Source organism: Budorcas taxicolor, chromosome 12 (assembly GCF_023091745.1).
Source record: "Budorcas taxicolor isolate Tak-1 chromosome 12, Takin1.1, whole genome shotgun sequence".
Taxonomy (NCBI): domain Eukaryota; kingdom Metazoa; phylum Chordata; class Mammalia; order Artiodactyla; family Bovidae; genus Budorcas; species Budorcas taxicolor.
In genome coordinates this window covers 84,363,077-84,383,318 of record NC_068921.1, presented here as the reverse complement: position 1 = coordinate 84,383,318, position 20,242 = coordinate 84,363,077, and the positions used below count along the sequence as shown (strand labels likewise).

Here is a 20,242-nt window from a genome sequence, read left to right as displayed (position 1 = left end):
AAACTGAACACTCAATTTCCCTTTCTGGGTGGAGGAACGGCTGTGAATTATCTCACTTTTGCAGTCCTTTAGGGGAAAGACTAATGGCATCTCTGCCTGGTAATGTTTAATAATTAAGGTTAAAAATTACAGTTTGGAGGTGTGTGGTGATTTCTTGCTCATGATTTCCAGGATGATTGAGAAAGCAGGGGCCAGACGTTTCAGCGAAACCCCCAGGAATAGAGATCTTCTTTACAAAGGGGAACTCTTTGTCTTTTTTATGTAAAAGATGCCATTTTAATACGCAGTGAGATGGAATTCCTGTGATCCTCCGGTTATGTGACAGCTATATCAAAAGATTCGTAACTGTAGGGTCTACCGGCTAAACACGCACACACATCTCTAATAGGCTGGACACATTTCTGCCACTCTTCTGTAACAGAGCTGACTTTAATCATGCTTTTATTTTAATTGGTAAGCAAAAATGCATTCCAGCAGGCTACAACGACTGAATTTCTAAAATGGATCGTCTTGGACCCCTTCCCAACCATACTTGTCATCTTTTAAAGTTTTTGTAAAGGCAAGCAAAACAAACTGGCACTGAATTCATAAACTCAATACATTTCAATCTGAAACAACTCTTCACTGAATTTTTTGTTCTGTTTTTACAAATCATCAAAATCTTTAGGTTGTAAGTACAACCTCGCGGGTGTGGAATGAATACACATTAAAAAATTAGCGTAACGCAGAAACAAATTAAAAATCTACAAAAAATCACAGTGAAAACACCCTAGGACATGAAAAATACACTATGTCTGTATGAGAAACTACAATTTATTGTTTAGAGACCTAAAACCTCTGAAGTGATTAATGTCAACGGAATAAGGTAGCTAAGTTTATTCCCTTTAAACCTGTCCCTGAAGTTACCTCCCATTTATCAAAAACACAGTTGCAGTGATGAGACTTAAAAAGGATGTTGCGAAGACAACCAGTAAAATGACTAATCCTGTATTTGCTCTCAAGTTTTCACTCCACTGCGTTCTCTCATACCACCTTCTCTCCAAGGGTTACACTTTGGGTAAGCAGTCTTTCTGTTAATTTTGTTAAATTAAAATATCAATTTCTTTCCATTAGCATAGAGGATTGTACATTTTTTGTTCTTTAAAAGAAGCAGCAAATGTGCTGCGCAAATTTAAAAACAACTGGACACGAATCATGTAAAACTCCTACCTTACTAAGTTCTAGATAATTCCTGTTTTCTCCCATCATTGAAGACGCTGTCATTTTCTTACTGAGCCGGGCAGACTTATGTCCTCTGAATTTAAAAGAAGGAGAGGAAGATACGAGGGCTCCTGTTTGTGACAGTTTCGACTGGAACAAATGATTGATCACGACATTTTCACTAGCTAGGAAATAAATAAATGAATATTGTAAGTGGCATTAGAATCATAATTTACACCAGCATTAAACTTACTCCTCATCCTAGCGCTTTAACCACTAAAACGTTCTGTGTGGGGAGGGAATCTACATTTCCTTCTGCCCTTTTTATTTTCCCCACTACTCATCACACCGTTTGATGAATTCTGACTTTCTTTGCCCTCCACCTGGAGTCTGGATCCCAAGCTATTCTGCTCCCGTCCTGCGCCTGAAACCTTTGCTCTCAACTTGAGGGGCATTCGCTGCTCTCCCAACATCCAGAACCGGGTCAGACCTGCCCAGACCTAAGAGACCTCAGGGCACTTGACCAAGCCATGAAGACTTATGGTTTCCATTATCAGCTCTCCGTTCCAGGAAAATAACTGCCAGGAGCCCACAGCCCCAGGAGGAAGCTCTCAGGGCATCTGCAGACATCGGGGAAGCCCCTGACTCACTCGGCCGTCTCTGCTGTTGGGGGAAGAGGTGCTTCTTTTTCTGATCCAGTTATGCTGCAAATGTGAAAGCAAGCTGGTAACTTTTAGATGTCAGGTTACAAAAATTCTAATAATCCTGGGTCCATATGTCTTTCCTGACACCTCAGGGAGAAAAGGGGGCATGAATGAATGGATTTTTGGTGGCAAATCTGAACAGTCGAGTGAGAACCACGTCTGTCAGATAAGCACCTAGAAAGCATGCGTCTCCTGTTACTTACAGCTGTATACAGGCAGTGTTTAAGCCTTAGTTTCCTTTTTCTATAAAATAACCACTGAGTACCTACTTTGTGGGTTCCTGCAAGACTGAAGGGTGATGTAACATGCATAAACTGTTTAGGATCAGTCTCAGCCCACTGGACAGTCAGCAATGGCCCGAAGCAAAGTGGTTTAGTTTCTACCATTTCCACACTCAGATTATTTCACTTGCCCGGCTAATGTATCTACTAGCAGTGCATTCAGTGAAAAGTCACTGAGGTGAGGTGAGGGAAAAGCAGTAAGACTCCAGTTGCAATGAGCTCGGCCTGCCTCCAGTTCTAAGTTTCTTGATACTATTCGTTTATAAAATAAGGCATCTTGGGTAAGTGGCTAGTTTAAGATGTGAGGCAAGGCAAAAGATCTTAGAATATTTTGGAAAGCCAGAATGTAAAACAGTGCTAAAAAAGGGCAAGAGAACCTGTCGAAAGAACACAAGAACCAGCATGGGGGGGGGGGGGTGGTTCTCACTGGCTAAGTCTTGGGCAATTTTAGTATCAAAATAATGACAGTAATGGATTGTGTCCCTTAAATAAAATAACAATCTGTGAGTCCATACTGATAATGAACAGACGGATGGATGAATTATCAGAAAGGAGAGTTCTTATAGCAGGATGTCATTGCTGAAGATGGGGTTATAAAAATCACACTTTTGTAACCCAAAGAGAAATCCCTGATTTAGGCAACAATCATTGCCTCAGTCAAAACTAACCGGTGAAAGCTTGTGATAAACAGTTCTTTATAAATGACTTGTCAGTTACAAACCGAAAACAGTGACGTTAGGGAGCTCTGAAGGATGGAGTGATCAAGGTGAAGGTCACCATGAGCTTTGGAACACAATGCGCTAAGAAAGAAACATCGTCACCTCCGTGGGGCTCCTGCCAAGAAGGTGGAGACTGATTCCAACGTGAGGAGACAGCAAATAAGCCCACATTGAGGGACATTCTTCAAAAACTGGCCTTCCACTTTCAAAAATATTAATGTCAAGAAGAAAACCTGAGGAAGGGTCCCAGGTTAAAGAAGACTACTGCGAAATGGCAACTAAACTCACCAAATGATCCTGAAATGGGGGGGAAATCATTCTGAAAGAGATTTGTGAGATAATCAGTAAAGTGTTACATGAACTCTGAATTAGATACTGGTGTCATATCAATATTTAATAGTCTGATCATTTCCTGGGGTTATGGAGGTCACGTCCTTGGTCTCCGGATATGGACCAAAGGATTTGGGCAGAAAAGCATTTGGCCATTCTCCTGTGGTTCAGAGCATGTGTGCAGACACACACACACAGATGGGAAGGAGGCAGCAAGAGAGAAAGAGAGGGAGAAGATGGAAAAAGTCAGTCTGGGAAAAGAGCATATCGGAGTTCTTTGTACTAACTTTGCGACTTTTCTTTAAGTCTGAAATTGTTTCAAAACAACAGTGAAACAGTAAACATATAATGCCGCGACCTGTTTAACTAAATTAAAAATATTATTTATATTGATAACTAGTCTGTGGATGAATGGAACCACGGATAAACCAGTGCAGCAAGGCATTCCGTAATTGGGGAAATGTCTTTACTAAACCTCTCAACACTAGGCGTAACTATGAGCGGAAATGCATAGCCGACGGTGTCTGTCCCTTCTCTGGATCGCAGGCTGGGACCGCGTGAAGCTCAAGTGGAGAAGCCTCGCCCTGTGATGGAGACACGTCATCGTGGGACGGTGAAGCCCCGTCCACAGGCGGAGCGCGTGCGCTGACATTCGGCCTTGGTGTCGCGCCCAAGAACCCGGGGAGGAAGCCCCTGGAGAAGAGACAGCTCTGGCCTCCCTTCTCTATTTCTAGGAGTCACCTGCTGCAGGCATTTTCCTGCAGGTCCCCATATGCACAAGCGGCAATGGGAAGCACCCCTGGCTGGGGTCTCCACACAACGCTCTGGGCGCCTTCCTGCCAGGGAAAGGGGACGAGCTAACCGGGGTGCCCACGGTCTGTAAGCAGGAATGCAGAACCGCCAGCAGCAGCTTCGGCAGTAAGTAGCTTTCCTCTACTTCGAAGCAGACTGAAGAGTCTGGATTTTAACTTCTCTGCATCTTTTGGAGTCAAGTGGACCTGACTTCTCAGCTCAGGAGCCCAGAGCGGCCCCTGCTGCTTTTCTGTTTAAGCTGTTGTCACCCAGCTCCCGGTCTGCACTGGGCAGGGGTCTCAGAGACCCAGCCAGGTTGGCGAGGATCCTGCCACAGACCCCATCTCCTTCCTCAGGCAGAGGTTTTGGATAATAGGATACCAGTCAGGTGCTGTGAGCAAAGGACTTGGCATGGTGTCTGGAAACATGACTGTTACCTGTAAACTACACTTTCTTTTAATAACTGTTTCCAGCGTCACAACATTCCACAGATTCATAAAATACCATCTCAGTCCTCTTTGCTTGGATGACAGAAAGGGTGAGCCACTGTGGCCTCTGTGCCACATGCAGCCCCTTGCCTGTTTTTGTAAATAAAGTGTTATTGGAACACAGCCACAACCATATGTATTGTCTAAAGCCACTTCCTCCTTATCATGGCAGAGTTGAGTCCCTGTAACAGTGAACTTACGGCTCGCAAAGCATAAAGTACTTATTCTCTAACCCTTTGCAGAAAGTGCTTGCCACCTCGTGTATGAACATATAAGGACACATTGTAAATTCTATGCTCATGTTCAGATGTATCTATAGTCTAAAATATTTAAAATAAGGTTCCCCTGTTTTCTCTTGGCACTTGTCAGGCAGCATACACAAAAGAGTAACTTTAAAAATATAAGGACTCTATTAAGATAAGCAGAATCACAATAACACAAACTATCTTGTTTTCATTCTAAATATATATTCTTGTGCCAAACTTGAAAACATGCTGTACATTAGATCTTCATAAAATATATGGATTAAACTGAAGTATGTTATAAATGAAAGTCCAAATATTTGAAAACCAGAAGGAAGGTATTTCCAGTGATCATAAGCTCAATTATCTCACTCTTTTCTTTTTACACGGTATTATTCCAAGTCTATGCTTTTATCATTAGCCTCAGCCTTTAAGAGAACTCAATAACCATACATCCTGAGAGGCCAGTGGAGTCATTCTCCATGAAAAGCAATATATTGCAACTCTGCTCTTTGATTTAAGGTAAAGATGTTCCTCAAGCCAGAAGTGATATGGATGTCTTGTTTCCAGCTCAAAGGCATCCAACTATTTCATGAAAGGCTATCATATGCTTCTTTTCCCAGGAATGATAAATGGCTTCATCTCATTTAGAGCAACTTAAAGCACAAAAGATGATACATCTTAATTCTTTGAAGAGGTTATTAGCAAAATATGAATCACTGCAAAAGTGCTATTAATAAAATAATTACTAGAGGGGGTAGGGTTTATATGTAATTATAGATCTGTATATGGGCATATATGTATATAATTATACTCTATATAAATACAGTACATCATTTTACATATACTCTAGAGTTATAGACATATATATAAATATATGTATATAAAGTACTAAGGTTCACTAAGTAGTTGTTGCCTATAAATCTATATTGGTATATACATATATGCGTGTGTGTGTATATATATAAATTTGTACTCTCATTTTACTTTATAAACATCAGCTCTTTATATCTGAAAGTGCATAAGAATAAAATACCACCCTTCGGTGTACTCCCGAGTCATCTTAAGTAATGGAATTCACCCTGCTGTGGCCTAAATAACTCTGGAAACCATATTCATCTTCATCAGTCCGCACAGAAGAGCTTTTTTATATTCACACCGCCAGAGTGGGAAAGGTGTTTTATATTTCTATCTGCTAAAAGCTTAGTTAAATTATGGTTTCTACTAGATTCCAAATTAAATTGTAACCAAAGTGTAGCATGGCAAGATCCATTCCTTATTATTCTGGGCATTAGAATGCAAAAGATATTTCAATTATCCTTAGCTGGTGGCATATTTTACAGGACCATGTTCAGAGACAGGGACATAAAGAATGGGTGGCATTTTAACCATGGAGGAGGGAAACTTACTTTTCATTACAAATAGAAGATTCTGCGAAAGGGAGTCTTTATTTTTTTCAATTGCTCCAACAGCTTCATACATTACCTATAATAAAAGAAAGTGGTATCATTACTAATGGTTAAGCATGGCCATGAAAGTAATTTTCTTTAAAGAACAACTGGACTCAGTGACAGCTTTAAATTATTCATAAGAGCAGTGTCTTCAGGTCATAAAGTTTTCACTCCAAGCAAGTTCAAAGCTCTCCTTCCCAGGCTCTCCTCTGCACATCGAATCAGGGCCGCCTCTCCTGTTTGGATGGGCAGAGTCCTCCTCCAGTGCTGAAGAGAACGGTGCAGGTTTTCCTCCACTGCCATCCCTTTGGTTTCAAAACCTCTCACCTGCTCAGAAAACTCCCTGACCCAAGTTAGAAAGGCTTCACGACACCTTGGGAAGGAAGCCAGTGTCACCTTAGGACGAGAAATGGAATGGCGTCTGCATTAAAAACTAGAAACAGAGCTACTGTGTGATCCCGCAACCCCACTCCTGAGCGTACATCCAGAGAAAACTAATTCGGAAAGAGACGTGCGCCCCAGTGTTCGTGGCAGCACCGTTTGCCATTCCATAGCCAGGACACAGAAGCAACCTGAATGTACATCGATAGAGGAATGGATAAACCAGGCATGGTACGTGTACACAGTGGAACACTACCCCGTCACAAAAAGAGTGAAACACCATTTACAGCAACATGGACGGATCTAAAAATTGTCACATTGGGTAAAGTAAGTCTTCGTGATGCTGGGCAAGATGCAAGGTGGGAGGAGAAGGGGACGACAGAGGATGAGATGGTTGGATGGCATCACTGACTTGACGGACACGAGTTTGAGCAAGCTCTGGGAGTTGGTGATGGACAAGGAGGCCTGGCGTGCTGCAGTCCATGGGGTCGCAAAGAATCGGACATGACTCAGCGACTGAACTGAAGTGAAAGGAAGTCACGCTCAGTCAGGCAGTCATGTCCGACTCTTTGTGACCCCATGGACCGTAGTCTGCCAGGTTCCTCTGTCCATGGGATTCTCCAGGCAGGAATACTGGAGTGGGTTGCCATGCCCTCCTCCAGGGCATCTTCCCGACCCAGGGACCAAACCTGCATCTCTTGTGTCTCCTGCACTGACAGGCAGATTCTGTCCCACTAGCACCAGCTGAGCTAAGAGGTAAAGCCAGACAAATAAACAACTTTCAGATACTTCTCAATCACTACCCAGTTTGGTCCTAGGCCAGAACATGGCTTACCAGTGTTAGAATGCGAGCTATGTTATATATTACATGGTGTTGAATATAAGCAAATTTCTATATCATCTGGAGCAGTGGTTCTCAGCCTGGGGTGACAGTGTCCCTAACCAGTGTCTGGAGATATCTGTGTTTGTCACAACTGAGGGGTTGGAAGGACTGGAATGCTGCAGACATTCTACAGTGCCCTGGCAGCTCCACAGTGAAGAAGTATCTGGCCCCAGATGATATCGGATTGGGGTTGAGAAACCTCAGCCTGGAGTGTGGCTCCTGCACGCCTTCCTGTATTAGAGACAGTGGCGCCCCTGAGACTCCCAACACCCAGCTGAGGCATCTACATCTTTGGGTAGATGGCAGGTTATTTAGCAGGGTATTTGGTGGGTCATTTGGTGGGTGTGTGGCAGGTTATTGAACATCCCAGAGATGACCCTGCAGTGTTGGGTCCCCCTCTCTACAACCTCAATCTGTAATTCTAGCCTCTGCTTTTCAGGGGAATCTGATGATTCTGGATTGAACACACACACAAATGAAAGACTGATTGTCTCTGAAAACATGTGTGGTCTGTCTTTGCTCCTGTTGCACCTTGTTTTCTGAGGGGCCTTCTCTTGTTTCCGGAGGGAGTGACTATGGACTGTTCAGCTCTGCCTCTGTGGCAACAAGCAAAGAGTCTAGTCCTTTGGGCAGATTCATTAAATAGTCAATGAAATGAACAAAAAGGTTTTGTTATAGTGACGATCAACAGCACAAAATCATGCTGCCTGTTTTTATTTAAGATTATGTTGGTGGTTCAGTCACTCCGTCATGTCTGACTCTTGTGACCCCATGGCCTGTAGCCCACCAGGCTCCTCTGTCCATGAGATTTTCCAGGCAAGAATACTAGAGTGGGTTGCCATTTCCTTCTTCATGGGATCTTCCTGACCCAGGAATCGAATCCGGGTCTCCTGCATTGCAGGCAGATTCTTTACCAACTGAGCTACAGGGGAAGCTAAGAGAGTATGTTGATGTCATTAACACAAGCTCCTACGCTCTAGGACGTCTCATGAATGGCATTCTGATTGTATTTGGATAGTTAGAGAAAAAGCTAGTGGTCTCCCACCAAAACAAAAGCTCAAAATTTGCCAGTTGGAGAGTCCAACACACGGAAAAGATACTGAACAAAATCCATACATGTGCAGACACTCAAGGAAGGCGGTCTGATGCCTATAGGAAGCATGGATTGGGCAAACATTTTTGCTTCGTATAAAAATCGATGAGTCTTGAAGCAGGTGGACTTCATTATCTTGTGGCGATGCGAACACTGCTTTAGCTCTCTGAGTGTTTCTTTTTGGGGGGACAGACAAGGCCGTTCTAGCTTAGCTGGGCCACTCGAGAGGGGAAGAGCAGGTGCTGCTGGACGGCAGGAAGCAGGCTTCAGGAGTGGGTCTCTCCAGGTCACTCAGCCCTGGGGCTCTGATCTCAGCCCCACCCTTCCCCTTCCTGCTGGTTTATTACTTAGGGGATGAAAGGAGAGAAAGTCTGAAAGTCACAAAAGACAGAGGCCAGGTTAAATGCTTTTTTCCGCCCTCCATCTTTACATAATTGAATCTCAGACTAGTTTTTCTTCTTTTTCCTCTTAGGATTCATGCTGTAAGTGACAGCATCCCCATGCATGTAACAGAGAACTTTAAATGCAAAGGGCCCCCTATGAATCTTTAAGGAAACTGTCATGTAGTCAAAGGTTTCCTTTCAAATGATTCTGTTGAGTAAAATGGCTCAAAGGCAACGGAGTCTTTCCCCCACGTTTCAGCAGTTAGCACACTCATCTGAATGCATTGCTGTGGACGCCCAGCTGGGAGGACAGCGCAAGCTGGGAGCTGCGGTCGCACGTGCTTGTTTTTTGGACATACTCGCTGTAGCACGATAGCAGGTCCGAAAGATGAATTATGTTCTCCATATATAAAAATAGGGGTATACAACTTTCACCCTGGGTGTGAATCACTATCCATCAAGGTTCCTGGGCTCCTGGGTCCACAGAGAAAAGTTTACAAAAGGCCAGACCACACACATGGTCTTCCCAACTGGAGGTTGTCAAGCTCAGGCTTGGCTAATTGCCAAGGAAAGCTGCGGTGCAAAGGTGAGTGAGCTCCGAGGAGACAGCTCCAGCCAGCACCTCTGGTCTTAATTCCCTGAGTTAAAGCAAGAGCGGCGGGCTTACGTGCCCAGGTGAAGAAGGTGTGGGCTCTTCCAGCGTGTCCGTACCGAGTCACTTCAGTCGTATCCACGTTGTGCAACCCCATGGACTTGCAGCCTGCCAGGTTCCCCTGTCCGTGGGTATTCTCCAGGCAAGAGTACTGGCGTGGGCTGCCGTGCCCTCCTCCAGGGGATCTTCCTGACCTAACCTGTGTCTCTAAATCTCCTGCCTTGGCAGGCAAGTTCTTCTACCAGCAATGCCACGTGATTAGCCTGATGTCTTCCTGGAGGTCCTGACTCTCCAAGACTGTGGTCCCAGTCCAGCTCCAGACGTCACCACGCAGGAGGAGGGCTGTGTGAGGTCCAGGAGATGTGCCGTGGGAGCACCCACTCGGTGGCTGATCCACCAAGGACCTACAGTGTGTCCCTAGAGTGAGTACCCACAGTGTGTCTGGGACTCACGGACCACACTCTCTAGTGTCGAATAAACACGCACACGCCTTGGACCCCACCCAGACCCTTTTTTTTCTTTCTGAGATTAGCTTATTTATTTATTGCTTTCGGGGCCGCTCTAGGTCTTCATTGCTATGCAGGGCCTTTCCCCAGTTGCGCAGAGCAGGGAGGCCTCCTCACTGCGGTGCTTCTAGCTGCGGTGGCCTCTCGTGTTGCAGAGCACGGGTTCTGGGCACCAAGGCTTAAGTAGTGCAGTGCGCTCAGTAGTTGCAACTTGCAGGCTCAAGCTCACAGGCTCAGTAATTGTGGCCCACAGGCTTAGTTATTCTGTGGCATGGCGGGGGGGGTCTTCCCTAACCAAGGATCAAACCTGTGTCCCCTGCATTAGGAGGCAGATTCTTAACCACTGGATCACCAAGGAAGTCCTCCACCCAGACCCTTCTGATCATCGTTTAGAGGGGCGGGGCCCAGGAATCTGCATTTTGAACTTGCCCCCTAGCTCATCCTAGTTCACGGTCAAGTTTGAGAAGCACAGCTCCAGGGACTACTGACCTGACGCTCTGTGAACTCTGCCTCCGGTGTGCTGATGGCAGGAGATGCAGCGTCTGCGGACAAGGTCTGCAGAGGATCAGCGCCTCCTGGGCATTTTAGATATGGAACGGCTACTACAGCAGATACTTGCTGCTAAAGTTTAAAACCGCTGCTAAGTTTAAGATGAGAATACAACATAATTGTGAAGTATCTGAAGTGAAGGTCACTCAGCTGCGCCTAAGTCTCTGCAACCCCATAGGCTGTAGCCTACCAGGCTTCTCTGTCCATGGAATTTTCCAGGCAAGAATCTGGAGTGGGTTGCCATTTCCTCCTCCAGGGGATCTTCCCAACCCAGGGACTGAACCTGAGTCTCCCGCATTGCCGGCAGATTCGTCACCTTCTGATCACCATGGAGGTAAGCTGGGAGGTGAAAATCGTGGCCAGCAAGCAGGCATCACCACCTCTGTTTCAGGACTGTTCTTAGCAAGTGCAATCAGGGTCATCACATTTAATCGGGACAGTGTCACCAGAGAAACAAGAAGGTGCATGAAGCAGAGGCGGCCCGCATGCCTTTAAGTAAAGAGACGCGTCCATCTCTTTGCTGAGAATTCACATCTCTTCTACCGGTGAGAATTAGGAGACTGTTGAAGGGACCCAAGAGGGAGAAGGACATGACCTCGGGGGCTGGAATGGGAAGCAGGTGTTTGGATTCCAGAGTAAACAGGGGACAGAAGCGCTTGTATTCAGTCATTAACTGGGCTTCTGGTAATATGGAAAATCAGTTTCATTTATTTATTTACATTTTTAGAGCCAGTTGAGGGAGTGTCTGGGAATTTAGTTTAGTTGAGCTTCTGGATTTGTGAACATGAAGAGATATTAAAGGCAGACACAGAAGCCCACAGAGACACAGGCAGGAGGGAGCCGGGAGGCATCCCCACGAGCAGCCGAGTCACGGGAGCAGATTAGCTCCTGAAGGAGACGGAAAATACTCTCCTGGGAAACAGCAACATTTACAGAACGGAAGTAAGCTCACCCGTCAGTCAGTCCCCGTCTCCACCACGATATTTACATGATGCAAAATATAATCCCTGGGAAAGAGATGGGATTAACAGCTGATAAAAGTGGGAGACTTTTGACATCCATTCTCGAATTCACTAGATCACATCAGAATGTCTGTAAAGTTGGATTTTAGTCAAAGAAATAAGATTGTTTTTCAGCAAACGTAAATGGGTCTGATAATTCTTCATGCCTGGCTTCAGCTTTCTACCAGAGGTTTGCTGAAGAAGTCTGGATTTCATGTGTAGTGGTAAACTGATCTCTCTATAGCATCAATATTTGTAAGCAGAGGTTTCTGTTTTTGAATTTTCCATTAACTGATTCCATCCAGTAGTTTTGCTTGCTCTCATTCTGATTCACTTTGACAGATACTAGTCAACAAAATAAGTTACTGGAAGCATATAGTGTTACTGTTAAGTGTTTTTATCTAAATATCTATAATCTGGATATGGGCATTGAATTGAAATTACCATATCTGAAATTTATGAACATGCTTCTTTGGTTCCTTTTGAGAAGAAAAATAATATCAATCAACTAATAATAAGATATCAGTATTCAAGGAAATTCTAAAGTTTCCTATTTATAAATATCTATCATCCCATGAAGATGAAGGAACCAGTTAAATCTTTGAAAAAAAAAAAAAAAGAAGAAGAAGACAGTGAGATTCCCTAAATAAGAGCCTGCATTTTTTTTCTTCCTAATAAAACCCTGGATAAGGAAACATTTATCAAATCTACAAAAATTTACACCAAAGGTGACACTGATACAAGAAATGGAGCACTAGGAGCCTGGCGGAGTCCATTCTTCTTTTTCTAAGTCTGCCCAAGAGGTGAACAAACACAGATGCCAATTAGGCTCTTTCTGTATGGGTCAAAATATCCTTGTCAAATAACCTTTAATCGTAACAGTTTGGCTTAGACCAGACAGATTTCATTGTTATGTCTGGGGAGTCTGCCTGGAGAAAAGAAAGAGAGAAATAAAAGGAAGCTTCCTTATTGATTAGTTCATCTCCTTTTTCTGCTGATTTAAAGGTTCACTTTCAGAGTCGTCTTGGGCACATGGGGTCTCCCACAAATCTCTGGGGGTGAAGGCCAGCCAACAAGCTACAGAAGGCTCTCCTGACACAGGTGGCCTGGGGAAATTGAAGGGACCAAAGCATCCCCCTCCCCCGCACTCATGTTATGTAAATATGTCTGAGGGCAAAGAGGTTGGCTGCCATCCGCGTGTCACCCAGAATGTAATGTATGGCAGCCTCCGTGAGATAAAGATCTCCGCTTCTCAGAAGTCTGGGCAACACCATAAATCTCACCCAACATGTTTCACACTTAATTGATTCCACAATAGGGGCAGATCCTTTTCAAGGAGCAGGGGGAAAAAAATCACGTATTTTACAGACTGGCCGCAAATCAGTCTCTGCCCCACATCACTCCATCTGCAATCTTTTAGTAATTGGGTTCCCGGAAAGCCTTGTGGAAATGAGTGACATGATGATAAGGACCAGGGTCTACTGTCTGGGATTACGACTCTATCCATCTCGCTAGGCTGTCACTTGGGGGGCGGGAAAGGAACCCCGGGGAGCGCGGTCACGCCCCGCCCACATACAGACGCACCAGCGAGCACGCTGTATGATGTGCTAAACCTTCCCTCCTGCTGAAAAACAACATCTCAGAGTGCGTATGGAAACTGCAGAGAGTGCGTCCATTTGCTTAAGGGAAATACAGTGAAAGGATCTTTAAAAATCTGCCATAAAACTTCAAAGACCTTACAGGTGTGTGCTTGATTACAATATTAGTCACAAGGCTAAACGGTAAAGAAGGTAATTTTTACAAAAATTGTCTCTGATCAAGGTGGCATTACCGATCACAAAAATTACCAGGTAGTCAGTGAAAACCAGAATGTCACATCAACATAAGGTGAAACAGATTTCTAAATACTTTTTCTTTTAATATTATAGTTTCCACAGATAGGGGAAAATCTCAATTTTCTGCACTAACCTTCCACTGAAGGCTTTCAAATGATACAGGAAGTGTAAGAAAAGATGACGCTATGACTGTGGAGGTTACATATTCCTTATCATCTGCTAAAGCTGCATTAATACCATGATAAATAAAAACAAATATTCGAACACACCTAGAAACATCGATTTATACAACATGAGCATTTGTATAACATACAAGAAATAACAAATATCTTTTCTAACGAATCAAGGACATTTACCAATAATTTAGAAAAGTCAATTGGGATTCTAATATTCTCAGTGTAGCCAGTTGATTAGATGGCTCCTGAAATATGTTCATGACCTCAATATCTGTGATTGATGAGTTTAAATGTTTGCTAAATATGGTGGTAATTCTGCATAGAAAGACCTTCAGCTCTTGTTGGGGAAATGTGACTGGTGTCTTTGACACAAGCCTGCAAAACAGTCATCCTTGTATTGATTGTGTGCTTAACACTTAACCTTCACTTGATCTTAGCCAAAAGGCCGAGAAACAGTACCACTTAAACTTCAAAGCAAGTTTTTTGAGGTTCACAGCTCTGTGCCTCTTAATCACAAACTCCAGGGATATGTCAGCTGAGGGTCAGCGTACTCCGCAAAGTCACAGCAATGGGCCCCAAGCACCCTGGAGCATCTATCACGCAACGCAGATTCCATGAGGCGAGGTAATACAGACTTCACCACACGCCACAGGGGAGAGAAAAAGACGTGGGGGTGGGGGCAGCAATGAGAAAAGTGAGACATGCCCCCCAAAATTGATGCTTACCCAGAACCAGAATGTCAGAAAGTGCCCTTTTTTGGAAATAAGATCTTTGTGGATGTAATCAGTTGCAAAGATGATGTCCTACTTCATATTGAGGGGGGAGGGTATCCAATGACTGGTGTCCTTAAAGAAGAGACGGGGATACACAGAGACCCAGGCAGAGAGGAAACCTCATGAAGATGGAGGCAGAGACCTGGGTGCTGTGTCCACAAGCCAAGAATGCCAGCTGCTGGCAACCCCAGAAGCTGGGAGAGCGAGGCCTGGAACAGACATTTCTCAGAGCCTGGAGAGGGATCCGACCTGCAGACACTTGATCTCAGAGGCTGGCGGACAGAACCGTGAAGAATGCGTGTCTACGGTCCGAAGCCACGCTGTGTGGGGGAGTTTGTCACGGCATCCCCAGGAGGCTCACTCACACGGTGCAGTATTTGCTAAATCACAGAACACCCTCCCTGCCCCCCACCACCCCAACCCTGGAAAATCAACACAGAAGGCTGGGGTGGAAATGTTTCAGAGGCACTTTGCAACTTGAAAACGGCTATGTAAGCATCAGGCATGCTTGCTGATGACGGAAGACAGAGCAGAGACAAGTGGACGAGGCCAAGAACTGGGGCCTCGGGAAGACAGGAAAGATTTGGAAAGAGGCAAGGGGTGTTCCAGGTGGGAAACCACGTGAGCAAAGACAGACATGGGGAAATGCAGATGTCATTTTCAAATGAATCAGATGTAGTTTAAAAAAAAAACAAAACTACAGTGTTACAAGTTACAACTCCTTACTACTTTTTTAATCTGTAAACCCAAACCAAGGAACACGCGCGTTAATTCCCAGAGCTGCTGGAACCAACAGCCACTCTGGAGTCAGGCATCCCTGCTTGCCATCCTGGCTTCTTCCAGCTTCTGGAGGCTCCAGGCTGCATCCCTTCAGTCCTTTTCTCTCTCAGCTCGCCCTTGCCTCACGCTTATAAGGACGCTTGTCACTGGGCTTGGAACTCAACAGATAATCCAGGAGGATCCTCTCAAGACCCTTGACTTAACTACACATGCAAAGACCCTTTTCTAAATCAGATCCCATCTGTAGGCTCCAGGGGTGAGCAGCAGGGCCCGTCCTGTGGGACGGGGACACTCTCACTCTCACCCACCGCACTTCTTGTGTGTTTGGCAACAGAGGGAGGCTGAAACACAGACCCGGCACCGTAGGTAGAGCGACATGAATCGTCAATTGCATAAATCATCAATGGGACACTTACTCAAGATCCCCAAAGAATCACTTCATGCTGAAAAAGCAACAATGATCACAACAAACAATGTTCAGACAAAGACTTGCTGAGTAGACACCAGAGCGGATCAAATACGTGTCGTATCAGTTCAGTTCAGTCGCTCAGTCGTGTCCAACTCTTTGTGACCCCATGGACTGTAGCACGCCAGGCCTCCCTGTCCATCACCAACTGCCGGAGTCTACCCAGACTCATGTCCATTGAGTCAGTGATGCCATCCAACCATCTCATCCTCTGTCGTCCCCGTCTCCTCCTGCCCCCAATCTTTCCCAGCATCAGGGGCTTTTCAAACGAGTCAGCTCGTCGCATCAGGTGGCCAAAGTACTGGAGTTTCAGCTTCAGCATCAGTCCTACCAATGAACACCCAGGACTGGTCTCCCGTTGTTACAGGACGTGCCATATATTTGACAGCTATTAATCCTGATCTCTATTTTCATGAATTTAAGTTTTATTTCAGATTGCTTTACTATCTCTTGATTGATTCTCTTTTCTCACATTAGAGTGTAGGGACTTCAAAATACTATTTCTTTTAAAGTTTAGGAATCACCTTCAAGAAATTCAGTTTTCCTAAGAGACAATGACTTTCGCCAAATCATAATTCCTCCTTCCTTCAAGATTCTTAATTTTGAAAGCCAAATTAGATGCTCTTCCGGATTTAATGCTTATCCGTCATTTAAATCCCCAGAAGTTTAAGAGCAATCCCTAAAACAGGTAACCCTATATACAGTTTAAAATTTGCTAAAACAAATAACAACAATTGAAAGAAAAAAATCCCACACAACTCACAGCTTCTTTAATTCAAATTCACGCTCACTAACGAGACCTTGTTAATATTTCATGTGCAGTCTCTTCCCATTGACTTTAAAATATTTCTGTAACAGAGAGTGGAAAATACATCACGCTCCTATGAGTAATGAAAAATTCAAATGTGTTTAGGGAAGATCTTCGGCTATAATTTAAATAATGTTGCTTAAACATTTCTAAAAGACCTCTGAGCCTCTGCTCCAAATGAGATTCAGAAGCCTGGTCGGGGCTGCTGCAGTTGGATGTGTGGGTCCTGGGGGCGGGCGGCTGGAGTCAGTATCATCACCAGCAGTGATGATCAGCCTTCCTGTGAGATGTAGTACGCTTCTACTAACAAAACTAGGTAAACGAGTCACGGAGGGACAAGTGGTGATGGGAGGGACTCAAGTACATCTGTCTGGGCAAAGACGCCCATCAAGCCCGCGACCCCCCAAGCCATCGCGGTCTCCCTGGGGATCAACTCGGTCATCAGAGAGCTATTCAGGATTGCTCATCCTACAATCCAAAACAGACCCCTGCCTTCTGACTTTAAGCCAATTAGCTCTTTGTTACAACTTCTGAATTACAAGATGCAGAAATGTGCTGCTTTCCTTGAAAATGCAGTGCCTCAGAACTGAAGTATACGCATCTACATCTGATGATTGGAATGGCATATGGCTTGACATACTGCCACAAATTACATAGACTCTATGCTTCAACATGTGAATAGTCCTCAGGGAGTCCTTGGGCTAAGACTCATCAGTACATCTCAGTGAAATGAAAGACTTTCATAAAACCACAAAATTGACTCCAATTATGGAAAATCCTGCTTTAAAGTATAAAGGCGCTTTTACAGGAAATTTTGTGATTCCACAGGGTCTTAGCTATGTGGCAATTAATCAATGGGCTTTCTTTGCTTTGCTTTATTGCTCTCAGAGCTCGGTGACATAATTGTATTCATTCAAACTCTTCATTGTTTTTCCCCAGATTTTCTTAAAACAACTGAAATTTCATTAAGTGCTTGTGTAACACTTTTTGAATGCAAACATAAACTAATTAGCAAGCAAGATATTCTTCCAAAGCTTGGTACCATTCAGTTTAATGCAATTAGCGTTTACTCAACATCTAGTATATCCCCAAGATACAATACAAACAGACTTACAAGGCAGGTCAGGAGGGTCAGGTGTCTAGTTACTGAAGATGCAACTTGCGGAAAAATAGTTTTTCAACTAAATCCTATGAATTCAATAAATTATTTTTTAAATTATCAAATAATTCATTTATTCATCAAATATATATTGATGTCTTTTACGTGCCAGACACTTTCCCAGGCACTGGGGATATGAAAGAATATAGAAACAAAGGCAGTGGCTCCATAGAACGTCCATCAGCAGAATAATGGATAAAGACGACGTGGTGCCTATGCACAGTGGAATATCCCTCAGCTGTGGAAAGGATGAAATAACGCCATCTGCAGTATTACGGACGCACCTAGAGATTAGCACCCTGAGTGAAGTAAGTCAGGAAAAGACAAATATCGTATGATGAACTCATTTGCAAAACAGAAAGACAGAGTCACAGACACAGGAAACAAACTCTGGTCATCAAAGCAGAAAAGGGCAGAGGGACAAATTAGGAATTTGGGATCAGCAGAAAGATAAACAACGCAGGAACGATAAACAACACGGTCCTACTGTATAGCACAGCAAAGTATACTCAGCACCTTGGAATAACCTATAATGAAGAAGAATCTGAAAAAGAATATATGTGTGCGTGTATATATAGACACACATAAATATACTTTGAAACTGAATCATTTTATTGCACACTTGAAACTAAGGCAACACTGTAAATGAACTATACCTCAAAATTTTTTTTTTCTGACGCAAAAAGTTTTCTTGAAATGAAAAGTTTCCTAACATTCTAATGGTATTTTATTATGCAAGTATCTTTGCTTCTATGTTCTGTAATAAATTCTTAATATAAAGAAAATATAGATCAAAAATCTAAACACAGGACTAAAAGACTGTCACTGCTATAAAAAGTTTAAAGGCTAAATCTCTCAAATACAAAGGTAGTTAATAATTTCTGAGAATATCCACTCATTACATAAGATCATCCGCTGACTTTTCCTCCCCACATCCGACCCTTCACACTAGAGCTTCTCCCAAGGTGTTCCTGCCTAACCACCGAGTCCAGGCACGCTTCCTATTGACCCCGACCTCTCCTTCCCTCTTGGTTTCCGTGATACTTTCCTTTCCTACTAATATCTTTCTCCCTCTTCTCCACGTTCAATTATCAGATACACATTTTCCAAAATATGACTGTTTCTAAAAACAACCAACCTCCCAGCATCTCCTGAGGGTTTCCACTCAAAAATCTCCAATTCAAAATATCTAAAACTGAGTTATCTTTCCTTCCAAACTGCCTTCTCCTCTAGCATTTCCCTTCTTGTTTGGCCTGTGACAACTTTCCATCAGTCAACAGGGTGAGACCCTCAGAGTCATTTCCAGTCCAATATTACTATAAGCAAGTTATAGCATAAACATTTGTTCATTTCTCTTCTCCTTACTTGACTGTGATATATTTGAGGTCTCTGATTCGCTAATGCCTGGGCTGTGGCGTACAGTAGCATCTCAGTAACCACTGGTTGAAATGAGATGAAATACAGTAAAAGGGAGAGGATAACTCGGGATCTCACCCCCTAAACGGCTATTTGTACTATAGCCCAAACATGGGGGCCAAGTCTGGAGGTTACAGATTCCCACTATAGATGGGAGCTGGATTGGAGGCCAGGCGGGATGTGTAGGTAAGTATGGAAAGATGGATACAGTTGGCCCTTGAGAAGAAGACAGGAAGGTATTTCTAGGTTGAGTGTGAGGGGCTTCATCTGGGGGTGCATAGAGAGCTGAAGGAAAACGGTGAGTGGACTGGATACAGCACCTGCCCAGAGGTTTTGTAGAGGAGAGCTGGGCACATGAGGCTTGGAGGAAGTGACGGCCCACTCGGAGAAGCCTAACACGAGCCTGGCCTCAGGGGTGTGACGGGCTTACACAGATCAGAGTTGGTCCGTGAAGGATCTGAAGCATGAAGTATGCTTTACAAACCCTGAGAGCAACTTTCCTAGGTAGACATGCTTCAGGAAAAGTAAGTTCATACTTACAACTATTGGAAAAGACCCTGATGCTGGGAAAGCTTGAGGGCAAGAGGAGAAAGGGACGACAGAGGGGATAACATGGTTGGATGGCATCACCAACTCAGTGAACATGAGTTTGAGCAAACTCCAGAAGATAGTGAAGGACAGGGAGGCCTGGGGTGCTGCCGTTCACGGGGTCACTAAAAGTCGGACACGACGGAGCGACCGAACAACAGCAACTATTTTGAGGGTAAGTCAACCCAGGCGTCCAGCTGGATTCTGAAAATATCCCGACGTTCACAGCAGACCTTCTGTATTAAGTCCAGCTCTCTTTTGCTCATATTGTTACAAACCTGGCATGCAAGCTCAATCACTTAGTCAGGTCTCACTCTTTGCGACCCCGTGGACTGTAGACAAGTCAGTCTGTATAGCCAATCCTGTGTCCATGGGCAAGTATGTAGTTTAGAATTCCCAACCACAGAAAGATGGTATTTTTTTCTTTCTGGTACATAGACCTATACGTGTGCCTGCCTGCGAAGTCACTTCAGTCGTGTCTGACTCTTCAGCTCCATGGACTGGGTTGCCATTTCTTCCTCCAGGGGATCTTCCCAGTCCAGGGATCAAACTTGAGTCTCCTGCATCTCCTGCGCTGGCAGGTGGA

At 44.2% G+C, this 20,242-nt stretch overlaps 1 protein-coding gene across 1 annotated transcript in view; it reads right to left on the bottom strand.

Annotated features, from left to right (window-relative positions):
- The window catches only part of MYO16 (myosin XVI), a 395,654-nt gene that overhangs the window by 139,260 nt on the left and 236,152 nt on the right, over positions 1–20,242 (bottom strand). The window contains exons 23-24 of the mRNA XM_052650218.1: positions 6,166–6,241; positions 1,210–1,385 (exon numbers count right to left, since the gene is read on the bottom strand). Coding sequence (XP_052506178.1) covers positions 1,210–1,385; positions 6,166–6,241 — 252 coding nt within the window. The remainder of the gene's footprint in view (positions 1–1,209; positions 1,386–6,165; positions 6,242–20,242) is intronic.